At 39.5% G+C, this 14,896-nt stretch overlaps 1 protein-coding gene across 1 annotated transcript; it reads right to left on the reverse strand.

Annotated features, from left to right (window-relative positions):
• Positions 1-2,528: 2,528 nt before the first annotated feature.
• On the reverse strand, positions 2,529-13,511 carry efcab7 (EF-hand calcium binding domain 7; the record flags this gene model as incomplete). The annotated part of the gene is made up of 13 exons (XM_079158255.1): positions 2,529-2,647; positions 2,871-2,978; positions 3,892-4,101; positions 4,426-4,574; positions 4,684-4,817; positions 5,443-5,606; positions 5,873-5,982; positions 6,545-6,686; positions 8,908-9,029; positions 11,317-11,524; positions 12,046-12,132; positions 12,383-12,594; positions 13,382-13,511. 13 exons carry the CDS (start codon positions 13,509-13,511, stop codon positions 2,567-2,569), a joined length of 1,857 nt encoding a protein of 618 aa, XP_079014381.1. The 3' UTR covers positions 2,529-2,566.
• Between the last annotated feature and the right edge of the window lie 1,385 nt (positions 13,512-14,896).

A 14,896-nucleotide genomic window follows, 5' to 3' on the forward strand; every position in this document is an offset into this window, starting at 1 on the left:
ATGCTTGAGTGGACTTTTGCACCCTTAAGGTCCAGTCTCATGAACAGAAGGGTCATGGCTTGTTGTCCACATTTTTACACAAGCTAGAAAATCTGTTAATAAAGTTTATAAAATAATGAATTCTCTAATAAGTCAATACAATTTAAATCTCACAAAGCTACCCTTACAAATACTCAGAGAGAAAGATTGTGCTATACCGTGCTATATTTGAGTGAAAGGGTGAATAATGCATGGAGAATATTGTGAAATAGTCCACTTCAGGCCACTGTTGTTTGCCTGTTGCATCAGTGTGTGTTTGACAATCATAAGGAGAACAAAGTTTAACTTTAGACTTGCCATGATGAAAGTGTGTGTGTGTGTGTGTGTGGGGGGGGGTGTTTGTATGTGTGTGAAGATTGTTTATCAGCCAAGATATCTAGCTGTATATACAAATATATATGCATTCTTCAGCCTTTAGCATTTCAAGCAGAACAAATGCAAAGTAAAAACCAAGAGCAGAGTCAACTTACTCTCAGTTCTATTAATCTATTGCAATAGATTGACACGTCTTATCCTCACGAGACCTGATGCTGTTTTTTTCCACTGTTGATTTACTGACATTATTTTAATTATACAAAATGATGTAACATAAATTCAGTGAAATAAAAGTTCTACAACTAAATTATTGCATGAAATAGAAAGTGAAATATTTCTAAAACACGCTACATAATGATTTTAATTGCAGAATGATAAATTGTCTCACAACCCCTGAACCCTGACTGCCCTGAGCAGTCAAGTGTTACTAAACCTCTGTGTTGGGAAAGGAAGAGCAGACAGGAGCTCGGGACATTAAATACATCTCACATGCCATATGACATTTACAAAGCTGGCTCTACAGTTTCAGCAGAGAAAGTCAAAGGGCAAATACTGGCCCCAGAGTTATAAATAGGAGGTCAAGACTGCTCTCAACTGGAAAGGCTAAGGGCAAATAAAGGTTAGACCTGAGCGCAGTGCAGAGGAATGCATTTCACTGCCAACCCAAATCCCCACAGCCTCATACTGTTTTAAGAATATGGAGAGTGCATGGTGACAAATGGCTGCACAGTAACATGCAGGCAGAAACAGACTGCAAGTACAAGAACTAAGGTACAATCCTTTATTTAAATGTCAAAAAAACATTCAGGAAGCATTGCTTTGGTTATCAACAGGTCAAAAGATTCTTTAGATGTCCAGATTACATATAACATTGTTTCAACAGCATGTAGACAATACTATTTCAATGTGCAGTAACTTCATGTTAGGACCAGCTTTGGGCTCTTCCTCAAATATCACACTCATGTAATATCATTGAAACATCTATTATATATGTCACCTAAATGTCTAAGAAACACTGATTCTCAGCCATCATTGTAGAAAATGATACCAACTAGATGTTCAAACCACCATTGTTTCTGTTTGCCAAAGATGTTGCTGTGTTTGAGGAGAGCTGAAAGAAGTCCAGGTTTCCAATTGATACAAATCTGCTGGTGACTTTCAAGGGAAGGCAATCCAAACAGTGTAAACCTGCCTGATTACAGGGATACAGAGATATTGGTATTTGTAGAGCATCGGCCTGTATTTCTATGTATTTCCTGTTGAAACTAAATGTTGGTGTTGGGCATAATCAAGGGTTTCCACCAAAGACATATCAGTAAAGGATATCAGTGATAGGAATATTGTAACAATAATATTTACATCTACATGACAAATGTGATCAGATGTTAAGTAAAACATATAGAAACACAAGGCAATTTAATATTGGCGAGTTTATTTTGGCCTATATGACATGACTGTATACAGTGAAGTGAAAAAGCAGCTAAAAAGGTAAAAATCATCTTTCATTTAATTATGGTTGAAGAGTGTACTGATGCATAAGCCAAACATTTACAGAATATAAGTATGGTAAATAGCATCTATTTAAAAAAAACTATTTCAATGGCTACAACAAAATGTATGTTGGTGTTACATACAGTAACAGTACAGCATCAGACACAATAGTGACGCATTTAGAATTGTTGTTTGAAAATAATTGACAACTGACAATGGCCATAATTTAAAGGATGAATTATGAATAAAAATGTGGTGTTGGCAATTTAGACCTTGATCTTTGAGTGTTAAAAAATAGAATTTTGAAATCCTCTACATTAACTGAAGCATGTCAAAGGCACACCAAAAGCAGTAACAACCATTATCAGCTGCACTTTATGACTAGAGTGACCATCCTTAGCTGCCATCGATGGTTAACACAGCGTTCTTGCAGCTGGGCCTGATCAAGCTGCTGGCTTCAAGCAGCCAGAGGGTCTCAGCTCCTGGTGTCTGACATGATAAAACTCACAGGTAAGCTTTGAATACCGGGCTTCTAAAAGTTAAAAGCATTAGGCCATGTTCCTTCTGGACCTAAAATACACATTTGGTCCGACGACAGTTTTCATATTGCCGGTGGCTATAGAACAGTTTCTACTTGTTATGTACCCTATATGAAACCACTGGTTTATGAATAATCTATCTGTGCACATTACTAGTGTAGTGGAGTGATGGCCGTACAGCTTTAGGTGCAGGGTAGTATGGTCTCTACACAGTTGTAGGTCCAATCCTGTCTCTCATTGATGGGCAGAATGTGTTGGCACACCTAGAAGACATAGAACACAAGATCTCTGTGTTAGTATCCAAAACAACATTAACATATCAATTATAATAAAAGTATTTTCTTACTCAGAATGAACACTTTCATTGTACATATAATTTGTTGTTTATGGAACATTTTCAAAGTCAAGATTTGTTCTTGTCATAATAAGGTTACATGGTTCATTCATTGAAATAATAAAAACCAAGAGAGGACTTTCCCTTCGTACCATCTTAGTCCTGGCTGGCACCTCGACTGCGAACACACTCATGCCTCTGCTGCTGCAACAGTTCCTGCTCTGCTCATTGTTTACGTGGACAGTCACTTTCTGGTTGGTCTGCAACACAAAGGGGTTTTTATTGGCTTATCGAAAGCGAGCGAGGGTCAAAATGCAGTACAGATTGTAAAGCCCGCTTAGCAGAATTAGCAATTTGTGATTATGGGCTATATAAACAAAATGTAACTTGACTGGTCACTTAACACAAAATCACCATGCAGATATTGGCTACAGCAGCTAATCAAACAGACATATACTGTAGATATATAATTACTTGAGGACTCTTTATTTTTACTAATAAAAACAGATGAGTGTGCTTTATCAATATAAAACTATAAATGAACAGATGACCTTATGCTAATGTAAGAAATAAATACATCTCCATGTATCAAACTGTGGCTGTAGACTGTAGAGTATGTGGGTATTGGATATGTTTACAAGTACTGCTCCACACTCATGAACCCTCAAAGCTGCTAATGTCGCTGTAGATGAGCTGTAAGGCAATGACTAAATATAAAACCAAACAAAGGACGAATCAACCCTCTTGTGAAGTCAAGGTAAACTGAGTACGAATGTAACTATTTCCCCTCTTCAGTAGTTCCTTTGTATCACCGGGCCATTCTTTCTGAGTAGCTCCTGTTGCTATGAGAATCAATACGATAGCTGCATATCAACGACAAACAAACAGCGTCAGTGGCCTCTGCAACGATACACTGTGGACAGACAGAGTGTCTTGTACAGCCCTGGAAAGGTACACATTTAGTAAGTTATTATTATTATTAATGTCATTCCTTTCAGTTCTTTTCACTTGATAATTAGCGCCTCATAAATGTATGAAGTAGCGTATTCACTTACAGTCTCTCATTCAAGGTTGGACTATTATCCCCCTAGTGGCCATCAGGACACATGGCAATTTGACAATCACACTGAACCAGAAACATTACTCTTCAGATCATCAAGGTTTGATGTCTACCTTGTTGGCTATGAGGGAGGAGATTCTGTGTTCTCCCCGGTAGGTGTAGATGAAGACGTTGTCTTGTCCTCTCAGTGCTTTGGCCCCCGTCCTGGCTGTGATGGACTTCTGGAGGGCCTGGTTCTGAAGCTTGGGCCCTGAGTCCATACTGAGTGGCTGGATGGATGGCTGAGTGCCTTCACAGTGTACATCTATCTGGAATGGACAAGCCTGACAGAGTGGGAGGTAGAGGAGTTCATTCAATTCATAGGATTCGAGTGGGGTTTATGTACGTGTGTGTATTACAACCGGTGCTTTTGCACTCTGAGGCTTTGTTCATGGAAAGCAAGTGAAAGAAACATGGAATTGAGAGTCAATTCAGTCGCTAGTTGTGCGGAGTGGCTTATTGAAGGTTGAAATATATTTTCCTTTGAAAAGTCAAATGAAAGCCCTAAATGATGGCTCTGTCAAGTCACGTCATTTCATTTTAAAACTGATAGAAATCTGTGTGATTGTGTGCGATTGTTTTAAGTGAGAGCAGATGTGTACACTTACATCTACTAGCTCCAGCATTCGGTTGAAGCCCATGGCTTCCAGCGTGACCCACAAGTCTGCAGGGTCTCCATCTTTCTCTGTGGCCTCCATCAGGTTGAGCTCCATGAAGCCCTGCCGTGTCAGCTGGTTCTTCCTCATATCAAAGTTCTCTGCACGCCCAAACAAAAAGGATGAGAGACATAATGGACCCCTCCCCCTTATAATATTTAAAAAAATAAATGTAACACTGTGTATTAGTGACATAATGAGAATGATTACCTTTGCAGACAGCCCAGGCATCTTTGTCACATTTCTCTCCACTGGTCCTCAGCTCAAAGAAATTGTACTCCTCCAGACTGAGCAAACCATTGCCATCCAGGTCTATCACCTCAAAGATGTCAGACAGCACCTCCCTGTGGCACAGAGGGAGCAACACAGAGACATGTCATACAGACAGCATCAATTCATTCACCTGTCCACATGTCCACATGTCCATCTGTCCATCTGTCCACTATCAAATCCATCCATTAAAGTGGTGGCAACGGAGATAGCAAAGCAGTCCAGACGTAGGCGCTTTAAATCTCAGACTAGTCTTTTTCTATGCTGACATTAATACTTTATAAGATAAGATAAGATAAGATAAGATAATCCTTTATTTACAGGATCACAGCAGCAAAGTGGACAGTGCACACATAGTCAAAAAACAAGAGCAACAGTATAATATAAATATTAAACTAAGTAAAAAAATAAAATAAAAAATAAAAATAAAGAATATTATATATACAGACAGAGTATTTTGTATTGCACAGTGTCATTATTGCACAGATTATTAGTGTATACATTAAAAAATCTCAATTGTTGGACATTAGCTTAAAGCTGGTATGTGTTGTGTTTTTATTCAACCGATAGCACACATACACGGGTACGTGATGACTCACACACAAACACACACACACACACACACACACACACACACACACACACACACACACACACACACACACACACACACACACACACACACACACACACACACACCTGAGCTCTCTGGTGAGGTCTAGTTCTCCAGTGTCAGTCCTGTAGACGAGCTCTATAGGTTTATTAGACGGGCTCTTTTTGCTCCTTTTCTTTAGTTTGCATCCACTAGTGAAGGGAAGCAGGTAATAAGTCCCAGCATGCAATTCTCCTTTCCAAACATATTTCTGTGGGAACAAAGGAGGAATATAGCACAATCAAGTTTCAACTTTGTAGTTTCAGAAATGCTGCTACCTTTGGCCTGGCAGAATGCCAGTGGACAAACAAAGAGTTTCATCAGCCATCCGGGGTTAAAATTTGATGAAGAAAGTATTTTTCTATCAACACACAAACTCCTAACTTAAGCATCATTGGGGATGATTACAATTCTAACACTGAATAAGAGCAAATGTTCAACCACATGTGTATATCTCTCAATATAAACAACACATACTTCATTGTCTTTCGAGTCAGTGAAACCCACTAAAGTTGAGTCCTCTTTGGTTTCACCAGCTGCCATTACAAAAAGAGCCGTGTCCACTGTCATCCATGAAGAGGGCTTGTCTGAAAAATAACACAAGATACCAAATATAGATTATTAAATAACGTAACAATGTTTAATACAAAACTACCATATACAAATATGTCAAATTAGAGCATGCAATTACAGATGTATATGTTAGAGTGACTTTACACCACCTACATTCATCCACTATCTGCAATTGCATTCTTTAATTTTAGAAACTGAACTGAATAATCTGGAATTTACTGGGGCAATCTTTTTTTTTTTTATGCCAGAAGGTCACAAAAAGCACCCTCACAACATGTGCAGCTACACTGCGCATGCTAAAGACAGTTGTGAAGCCATGGTGCAAGAAGCTGTCCAGCAAGACATTCAAATATGGGACTTCCAAGTAATGAACCCTTAGGAACGGAGGTCCAAATCCAGAATACTTGAGCGAATTACTGAATTCCTACCAGCTCCCGAGTTTCTGTGCTGACCCTAAATTTGGACCTCCCTAATCAGGGAAGCAAACACAAATATAACCTTATGGCCAATGGGGTAATCACATTTTAAAGATTTTTATGATCTTTGTTTATGTGTCACATAAAACAGTGCCAGTACCGGGTACGTGGCTGAGGCTGAGTGGTTGGATGGTGAGGTAGACGTTGGTCGTCTGGGGAACGTGGAGCTGGTACTGCAGAGAGCTGATACTCCCATCGTCCTCCAAGAAGAAACAGCCCTTCATAGAACTGTGATGCCACTCCTGGAAAATGGACAACATTTCTGCTTAACGGCAGTCCCACCACATCCATACAAACTGATATAGTTTGTCCAATAAAGCAGGACAATAATACTCCCTGAGCTTTATCAGACCTTGATCCAGTTGTTTGCTATTTCAAGCCCTTTGACGCATCATACAAACAGCATTATCATGTGTAGCCTCATATATTTTGTTATGTGTGGTCTCTCATTAGAGCCTGACACAATCCCAACAAACTGTTTAACTGCTTGACAACAAAATGCATTTATTCATTCGAAAGAAAACAAAGCAAATTTGCACTTTCTATTAAAAGGGGCATTGATCTTGTGGCGGGGGAAGAACATCTTGGCATGAAAAAGTGAATTAAGCAGTCAATCATAACAGTGAGGTTGCTCACTTGATTAACAGAAACTGCCATTATGATAATTACCACTCCAACCTTCAGGGGGGCATATTCATTATTACACAGTTTGGTGTCAGCTCCGCAGCAGGTAAACACTTGTTATACTCCTGCTGTTCCAGAGGAGGGCAGAAGCGTCACACTGTGTTTTCTGCTACAGGCTGCAGTAAATCTCCCTCTCCGACCTAATATGGCAAATTGGAGTCCATTTAACTTTGATAAATACACCCTTTTCAATCTTGGGCCAGCGGCCATTCGAAACTATCAAGAGGCTACTTTGGCAATATTTATGAATCCTTATATTTCTCTCATTTTGCCATACTGTTGTTCCTTTGTCTGACAGCACAACTGAAATTAGGTAATAATTTGAAATTGGACAGGAACATCAAAAACAAGGAAGTTTTCCTTCCACTCATTGGAGACACATTAAATGAAAACACAGTTGGTGTGGATACACAGTAAGAGCACACTGAGGGCCGTGCAGGTCTAGAATAGGCTATATATCCTTTTAGTGGACAAATAAATCATCAAGTTAAACAAAGAAAGTACCATAAAGACGGAGCACGTCACTCATTTAGAGAAAAGCCATTTTCTCAAAGTATTTATCTTTGGCTGTGAGAGGCATAAAAGATCAAACCATAACACTTCAGTGGCTTGTCCAGACAATATTAAATGAGGTAAACTGCCATGGGCACCCATCAACTGCTTAAAGACATCAGAATTAATGCCCCCACAGAGAGAGGGTCAGCCTGCAGACTAATAAAGGCGCTGTCACCGGCTCCGGCCACGGGTCTGATTAACTGCGACACAGAGGGTCGAAGGATTCCAAACCAGCCACACACACACACACACACACACACACACACACACACACACACACACACACACACACACACACACACACACACACACACAGACACACACACCACAACAAAAACACAGCCTACCCTCCATCCACCACCTCCCAATTATCGGCCTATGGCAATATAGCAGCCAATATAGTGAGCAGAACTTCCCTCAGAGGTAATCTCTGGACACACATTCTTTCACCGCGATGATGTCCGGCCCTTTCCAATCTCAACACAGTGCCGGGACCTGAGAGATGGAGCACAGGGCTGTTATTTCTATTTATTTATTTATTTATTTTTCTCGCTGTAAAGCAAACCAGCCGAGGTTAAGCCCAAAAGTGTGAAAACAAAGAGCGTGGGATCAATACAGTGTATATCTATCCACCCCGGGCTAAATTCTCCCATCATAAAAAGCAATGGGTCACAGTGACACTGGGAGAGCAGTGGGGCTGCAAAGTCCTTCGCTATCATGGAGTCTCTCACTGGAGCCCACATACTAAGATTCCCAGGTTTTGTCAGTGATGGGACAAACAACTAATATTTCAGATTCAAAACACAGCTAGCATGTTGCGTATAGAATATAATAAGAACACAAATCATGTGATGGATGGGTTATTACTATACATTACTGTATTGTATTCAATTTACTGTCGTCAAAAGCCATTCATAAACATTAGTAACTAAACTGGGACTAAAAGTTAAGTTATGACCGCTCTGGTTATGTTATTACTTTGTTTAGTAATAAGAAAGTCTTCAAACACGGACGTTCATGGGTGACTGACAAACATGATGTCAGAAACATCCTTCGGCTCACAGAACATATTTCGCTATATTTTTGACATTTCATTTGATAGATTAATGATTAATCACTTAATCTGCAAAATAATAGACAGATGAATTGATAATGAAGATGAGATAAATTGCAGCTCTAGGGTCGTTATGACTATGAGTGTGGGGGGTGTGTGGGGGGGTTTACCTGTAAGCCTGAAGGCTCTGGTATTTTGCTGGCCTTAGTGCTGCTGGATGTCATTGTGATTGAGTTCGACAGGGACGACCGTCTGCTGCGAGCAGAAGAGGGACGGGAGGATGATCTGCTGTCTGAGACACACACACACACACACACACACACACACAGCAGACGCAAACATGAAAACTCACATCGCTAAATGCGAACACAAAAACACATATGCTAAAAATCCATCCAAAGTTATTATAAATAAATCAAGTTGCTGTAACAGAACAGAACTCTCTATTGACTGACTGACAGAGTAAGTACAGCCCTCCTCTCTCCGAACGGTAAACACACTTTTGAGAGAGAGATGAGGTGCACAACATAATTGACACTGTAATCCGTCTTCAACAGAAGTCCGTTCCCAAGTTCAAGCGAAGACGGCTACTTTGCATTTTGGTTTCTGGGAAAGTGTGTTCTCAAGCTCATCTCCCTTTTAATTAATTATGGAGGCCTTTTAAATCACAAATGGCATAACAGCAGCCTCTCAAATCCATTATCTCGCACAACTTTTTCCCTTTGAACTCTAATTGAAGCCAGAAAATATCAATTCACTAATGAGGGGTCTGATTGTTTCCAAGGCCGGGAAATCAGGATGCGATGTAATGCGATAGGCTTACAAGCAAATTACCGTGGCAGAGAAATAAATAGACCCACTGTCATGTGTATTTGTGATGGATCTATTTTGTATTGATGGGGGTATTTTAATCTAGAGGATCAAATTGTAGCTGTTGTGTGAGTGTGGACAAAGATGCACTGAAACATGGCCAAACAAAGGCATCAGTGTGAGTTTATAGCCAGTATTGTTTCAGCACTAGTGGTGGAAAACTGCAAGAATTGAACTAAACAGACCAATTATCAGAGAAACACCACGACAGTTCATCAATCGGTCTGACTGTTTGCCAAAACACGTTAGACACACAACAACTGATGCCTGATAATTGGTCTGTATCTCATCAATTATTTGTAAAACAATTAGCCAAAATGACCCATCTCCCGTACAGTTAACAGATATTTCTCAGTGGTATATACACTGACAAATTTAGGAGCAAATGAGCAGTCAAAACTGTTTTTGAGCTCCAAGAATAATCCATTCCACATGTGCGATCGCGTTGCATCTCGTGTTGGAGCCTTGTTCAAATGTAGCAGGTATAAATCAATACGAGGGAGAGGCACAATAATGTGATAATCCCGACAACTATGTGGGAGCTCATTTGTTTTTGCAGTGGTGGTCGACTGGGCCCTCCTCTTGACAACCGTCTAATCCCTCATCATCTCCCCAGTGAGAAGTGGTGGAATCCTCCAAATCAATAACATGAACATGGACTGACCACCTAAATCAACCCCATCTATCTTCCCACCGTGGGCCTGTCGGTGGCTCGCTCATCCAGGATCTCCGGTCTTCTCTTTCCTCGGAATGCTGCTTTTAAAGTGCAAAAAGTGGATTTTTACGTCCACCTTCAACCGGCTGAAGGTGTTGTCTTTCTGCACAGAAACACTCTGTTGATTCATCATCCACCGTTGCGGAAGGCTGAAGCTGGACGTGATGCCAGTCCTTGTTTGCTTAAGCAATGAAAACATATTTTTTGGCAGGCGCGCCAACTCCAAAGCCATAGTTGAACGGCGGCATTTTTCATCAGCATAGATAGAGCTTTTGTCAATCTCTTAATGGCAGAAGTGATTACCCAAATCACAACGCTCTACAGTCTCCTCCCACCAAACAAGCTGCCCTAATTGTGTGGCTATTATGATGAATGGACTGTCTTAATGAGGTGATTTGTCACAGGGGGAGTGAAAAATCGATCAATAACAGAGCTATTATTTATTCATCAAAACTAATCGGCGAGGCGTATTGGGGCAAGCAGTGTGTATGGGTGTGCAACTACAAATTGGAATCTGAAGTATACATGGCTGCTACTTTGTACCTGTAGATTGTGCCGCACAAATTGCCATTATGTTCTGCAGTCATACACTAATAAGATATTAGCATTTCCATGCAAAAATAAAGACTGCTCAATATATTTTCAGCATAGCTGGACACTGAGTAGAGCAGTGGCTGGTGATGCAAACAGGACAGTGCAGAATTCTGGGACAGAGTAGCTATGAGAATCCATCGAAGGTTATAATATTTTTTGTTTTTGTTCTTTCCTGTGGCCTTGACCCTTTTTCTTTTTAATGTTTGTTATTCGTATTTAAATCAGGATGGGGATTCTATAAGATATAGTCAGAAGTTAGATTACCTTTTGTGTGTAAAGAAGGCTACTTTTGAGGGAACGACAAATTAATATTTTCCCCTGTGGAATCACTCATCATGTCTTTAACTTTCAAAAGAAATATCACTTTTAAGTTAGATTATTCTCTCCCTACATGTTGTACCTTTCTTGAGTGCGGCGTCTGTTTCTGGAGGTTGAGGGAGAGTCGCTGCTGCTTGTGCTGCTGCTGCTGATGCTGATGATACTGAGCTCTTTGGAGGGCTGTATGACCGGCTGCCAAAGTTCTGTCTCTTCAGCTTGGCATTTGCCTCGAGCCTCTCCAAAGCAGCCATCTGACACTGCTCCACTGTAGACACAAACAATCTGCAGAACTGACAGCGAGAGGAAACCAGCAGTGAGAGCATGATACATGAGGATGTTGTGAGGCAAGAGAGAGGGTCAGAGATGCTTACATTCTGGATGGAGGTAAATATATGACACTAAATAAAGATATTGGAGAAAAGCATAAGAGGTCATAGGGTTGTTTTCTTTTGCACTATTGAGTTTTCTGTGCCACTTTGCATCACTGATTCTTCTGTATTGTATGTGAATTCAATTCAACTTAAAAGAAAAAACGTTTTGAACAAATGTGACTTCAGAAAATATATTTTATCCTTTAATGTGGTTCATTTGAACTGGTTCGGAACCATGTCTATTGTTTGTAGCAAGTAGTAACAATAAGGGCGGAAGTGCCAAAAGTTGTGGCTGCTTGTGATTATAGCCTTTGTTCTGAGACTAGGCTGTGCATTGATTATCTTCAGCTGATCAATCAGATGGGACATTTAAATAACCAATACATGAAGATAGGATAAATGTATATAAAATACACGTTTTCATACTTATCTAAACTTACTTCTGCATAGTCCAGTTTGCCGTCTTTGTTGATGTCAGCCAATGAAAAAATAGCATTCACCTCTTCAGTGGTCATTTTCTCTCCTCTCTAAAAGATCCAACATATTTTCTTTAGTAGCAAAACAACACAACAAAATAAGACTATTTCATTTGAGCCGATCAGAGATTTTGATCAGTTTGTGTTTAGGCAGTCTACATCTGGGTCTCGTGTTGCTGCGGTAGCTGTTGGCTCACTCAATTTATTACAAATTAACAAGTTTATCCAAAACATAAATCTTAAAAATAAGCAGACAATGTGTTACAGATCTCTCATCCACAAACTGTTTGAGGCTACTCACAGTGGTAAGGGCCTTCTCCAGTTCACTGTGTGAGATGTAGCCATCACTGTTCAAATCCATCTTGTTGAAGGCTCTCATCAGCTCAGTTTCCTCAGTTTTCTTCTCCTTTTTAAGAATCTCACAGAAGTCATCAAAGTTCAGTTTGGATGTTCTCGGGGTCCAGTATTTATTGAGAGTTGCATGGGCTGGATTTCTACCAGCCTGCTGTAGAGCTTAACAGGATAAATGGGAAAGAACATTAAAACTAGAATGGCTGATGACAACCAGCAACTGTAGCACAAGGACCGTTTTTTTTTCTGTGCTTATAGTTTTTCACCCCTTTTGAATGACATGTACATTATTTAAACATTTAAAATCCACCACAATGAGTTGCTTTTCTTGTTATAAAATGTAACCCCTCAACATCCCCTTTGTTTACCCAGAAGTAACTTAAGAGGTTGGGAAGGAAATCATCATATTACACTTTATTTCGCCCTAGAAAATTGACATTGTCCTCTTCCAAAAACCTTTTGAACATGTAACTAAGTCAATATTTGCGAACAGACAACTGTCTCTCAGAGCTGGAAATTAGAGCATCAATATGAGATGTGATCAGCTGATACCTCTTGTAGAGTGGTCCTGAATTACTGTCCAGCTGTCGGTTTATAAGTTTCTGGAAAATCCAATTTTGTTTTATGTTGCAAAATGCAAGACTTTCAGTGGTGAAAAAGAAAATGGCCATATCCCAGTAACATCCTCATAACTCCTCCTAGTGTCCAAGGAGTCATTGTACTCTGTGTGGATATTTGCATCCAGATGACATCATTATCTCTTCAGCATGTTAACATATTAAGTTAATATGTTATTATGGTTAATATTATTAACCATAATAACATGAGAATGAAATGTATCGAATATGGAGTTTTCTTGGCACATACGTGGTATGCTAACAGTATAACAGTATAACAAGCAAGCTATTTTTTTATTAACGTTATAGCTAACAGTATAAAATTAGCTTACCACGACATAGCTGCTGTTTCGAAGCAATATTTGTCAAACTAGATTTGAACACAGCAAGGTATGCGGCTCTACACTGCACGTAGAAGGCCTCCTCTTCATCAGAAGGACGAGGTGACTCTTGAAAAGACATCTTAGGAAGTAGAGATCGACCTATCGTAAGCAAATTAACAGCTAGCTAATGTAGCACTCTTCAGCATATGAAACCAATCGAAAGCCAACTATGGCAGCTAACTGCTATTATTTATACTTTTTCATCACAACGTAACAATCGCCTGAAAGCATGTAGGATGCATTTTATTGAACCAGATTGGCGTTCGCAGAGACATTCACCAAACACCGTTGCTACCTTGCCGTCTGTTGCTAGGTAAACAAAAACTCCTCAGTGTTCACCAAAAACGCCACGGAGGAAACAACGCCAATTCTTCCCGTTCCTACCAAAAAAAGGTAATTCCGTATTAGACCATTTGAGTGCATTAAATAAATAAAAACAGTCTTTATATTATATATAAGGATTTATTTTTTTCTCAGACAGTTTGTTTCGTTGTTTTAGTCGTCTTTGCATTACTGCGACATGCGGAACTATATACCGGAGCATGTATGTTTTACTCGTACTGTTTGAATGTAGCAAAGGCGCCAGATTCATACATTTGTGACAATTTGTCGCATACATTGTATGGTAACTAATAAGACTTTCTGCGTGGCATCAATAGAGGCTTCCCTGACAAAGACTTACATCACAATGTGAGCGTCATATTTATTATCATATAATATGTAACAGAAACAAAATGGGCCTAGAAAGGGCATTTTGTTGCATGATGTTGATTGTTACTGCTGCAGGTTCATAAACAACATTCCTTTATTTGGTATTGTAATTTTATTTATTTTTTAAATTTTTGTGAGCTAATTCTAGTGTCACTGGAATACTACTAAAGTACAGTGAATATTCAGATTCAATTAGCCAAGAATGGCTTAGGTTTGTATGAAATAACACAATTCATTGACACCTAACACTATTATTCTAGACAGAGTGAGAAGACCTATGCACATTAACAATGCCCATCATGTAAGTAAATTATCGGTCTTTAAAACAAGTGTGCTTAAGCTGCTTGAGCCAAATTTGTGATATGTAATATTGGGCTATGTAAATAAATTTGACCTGACCACAGGCAATGTAATCAATTTACGGATCACGTGTAGCTAACATACTGCTTTCTCATTTCTGTGTAAAATAGTATTTAGTTTAAAGTGAAACCTTTAGTCTTTCTTTGTTTAAAAGGTTAGTTGCCGTAGCATGTTCCAATCGAATTGTGTCTTCTCTCTATTGTATTATTTGTATTATTCACTATATTGTGAATGTTTTTGCTGTTCCGATTGCTTAAAATGAACACCTGCATATTTTAACTGACTGCACACACACTCAAGCATGCTACACATCTCAAACTCTAAACGTGGTTCTATGTGCTTAAATTTAACAGCCAGAAACAGTATATTGTAACTGTGAGGCAGGGAGTTACT

This window comes from Pholis gunnellus, assembly GCF_910591455.1.
Source record: "Pholis gunnellus genome assembly, chromosome: 4".
In the NCBI taxonomy this organism is placed as follows: Eukaryota; Metazoa; Chordata; class Actinopteri; order Perciformes; family Pholidae; genus Pholis; species Pholis gunnellus.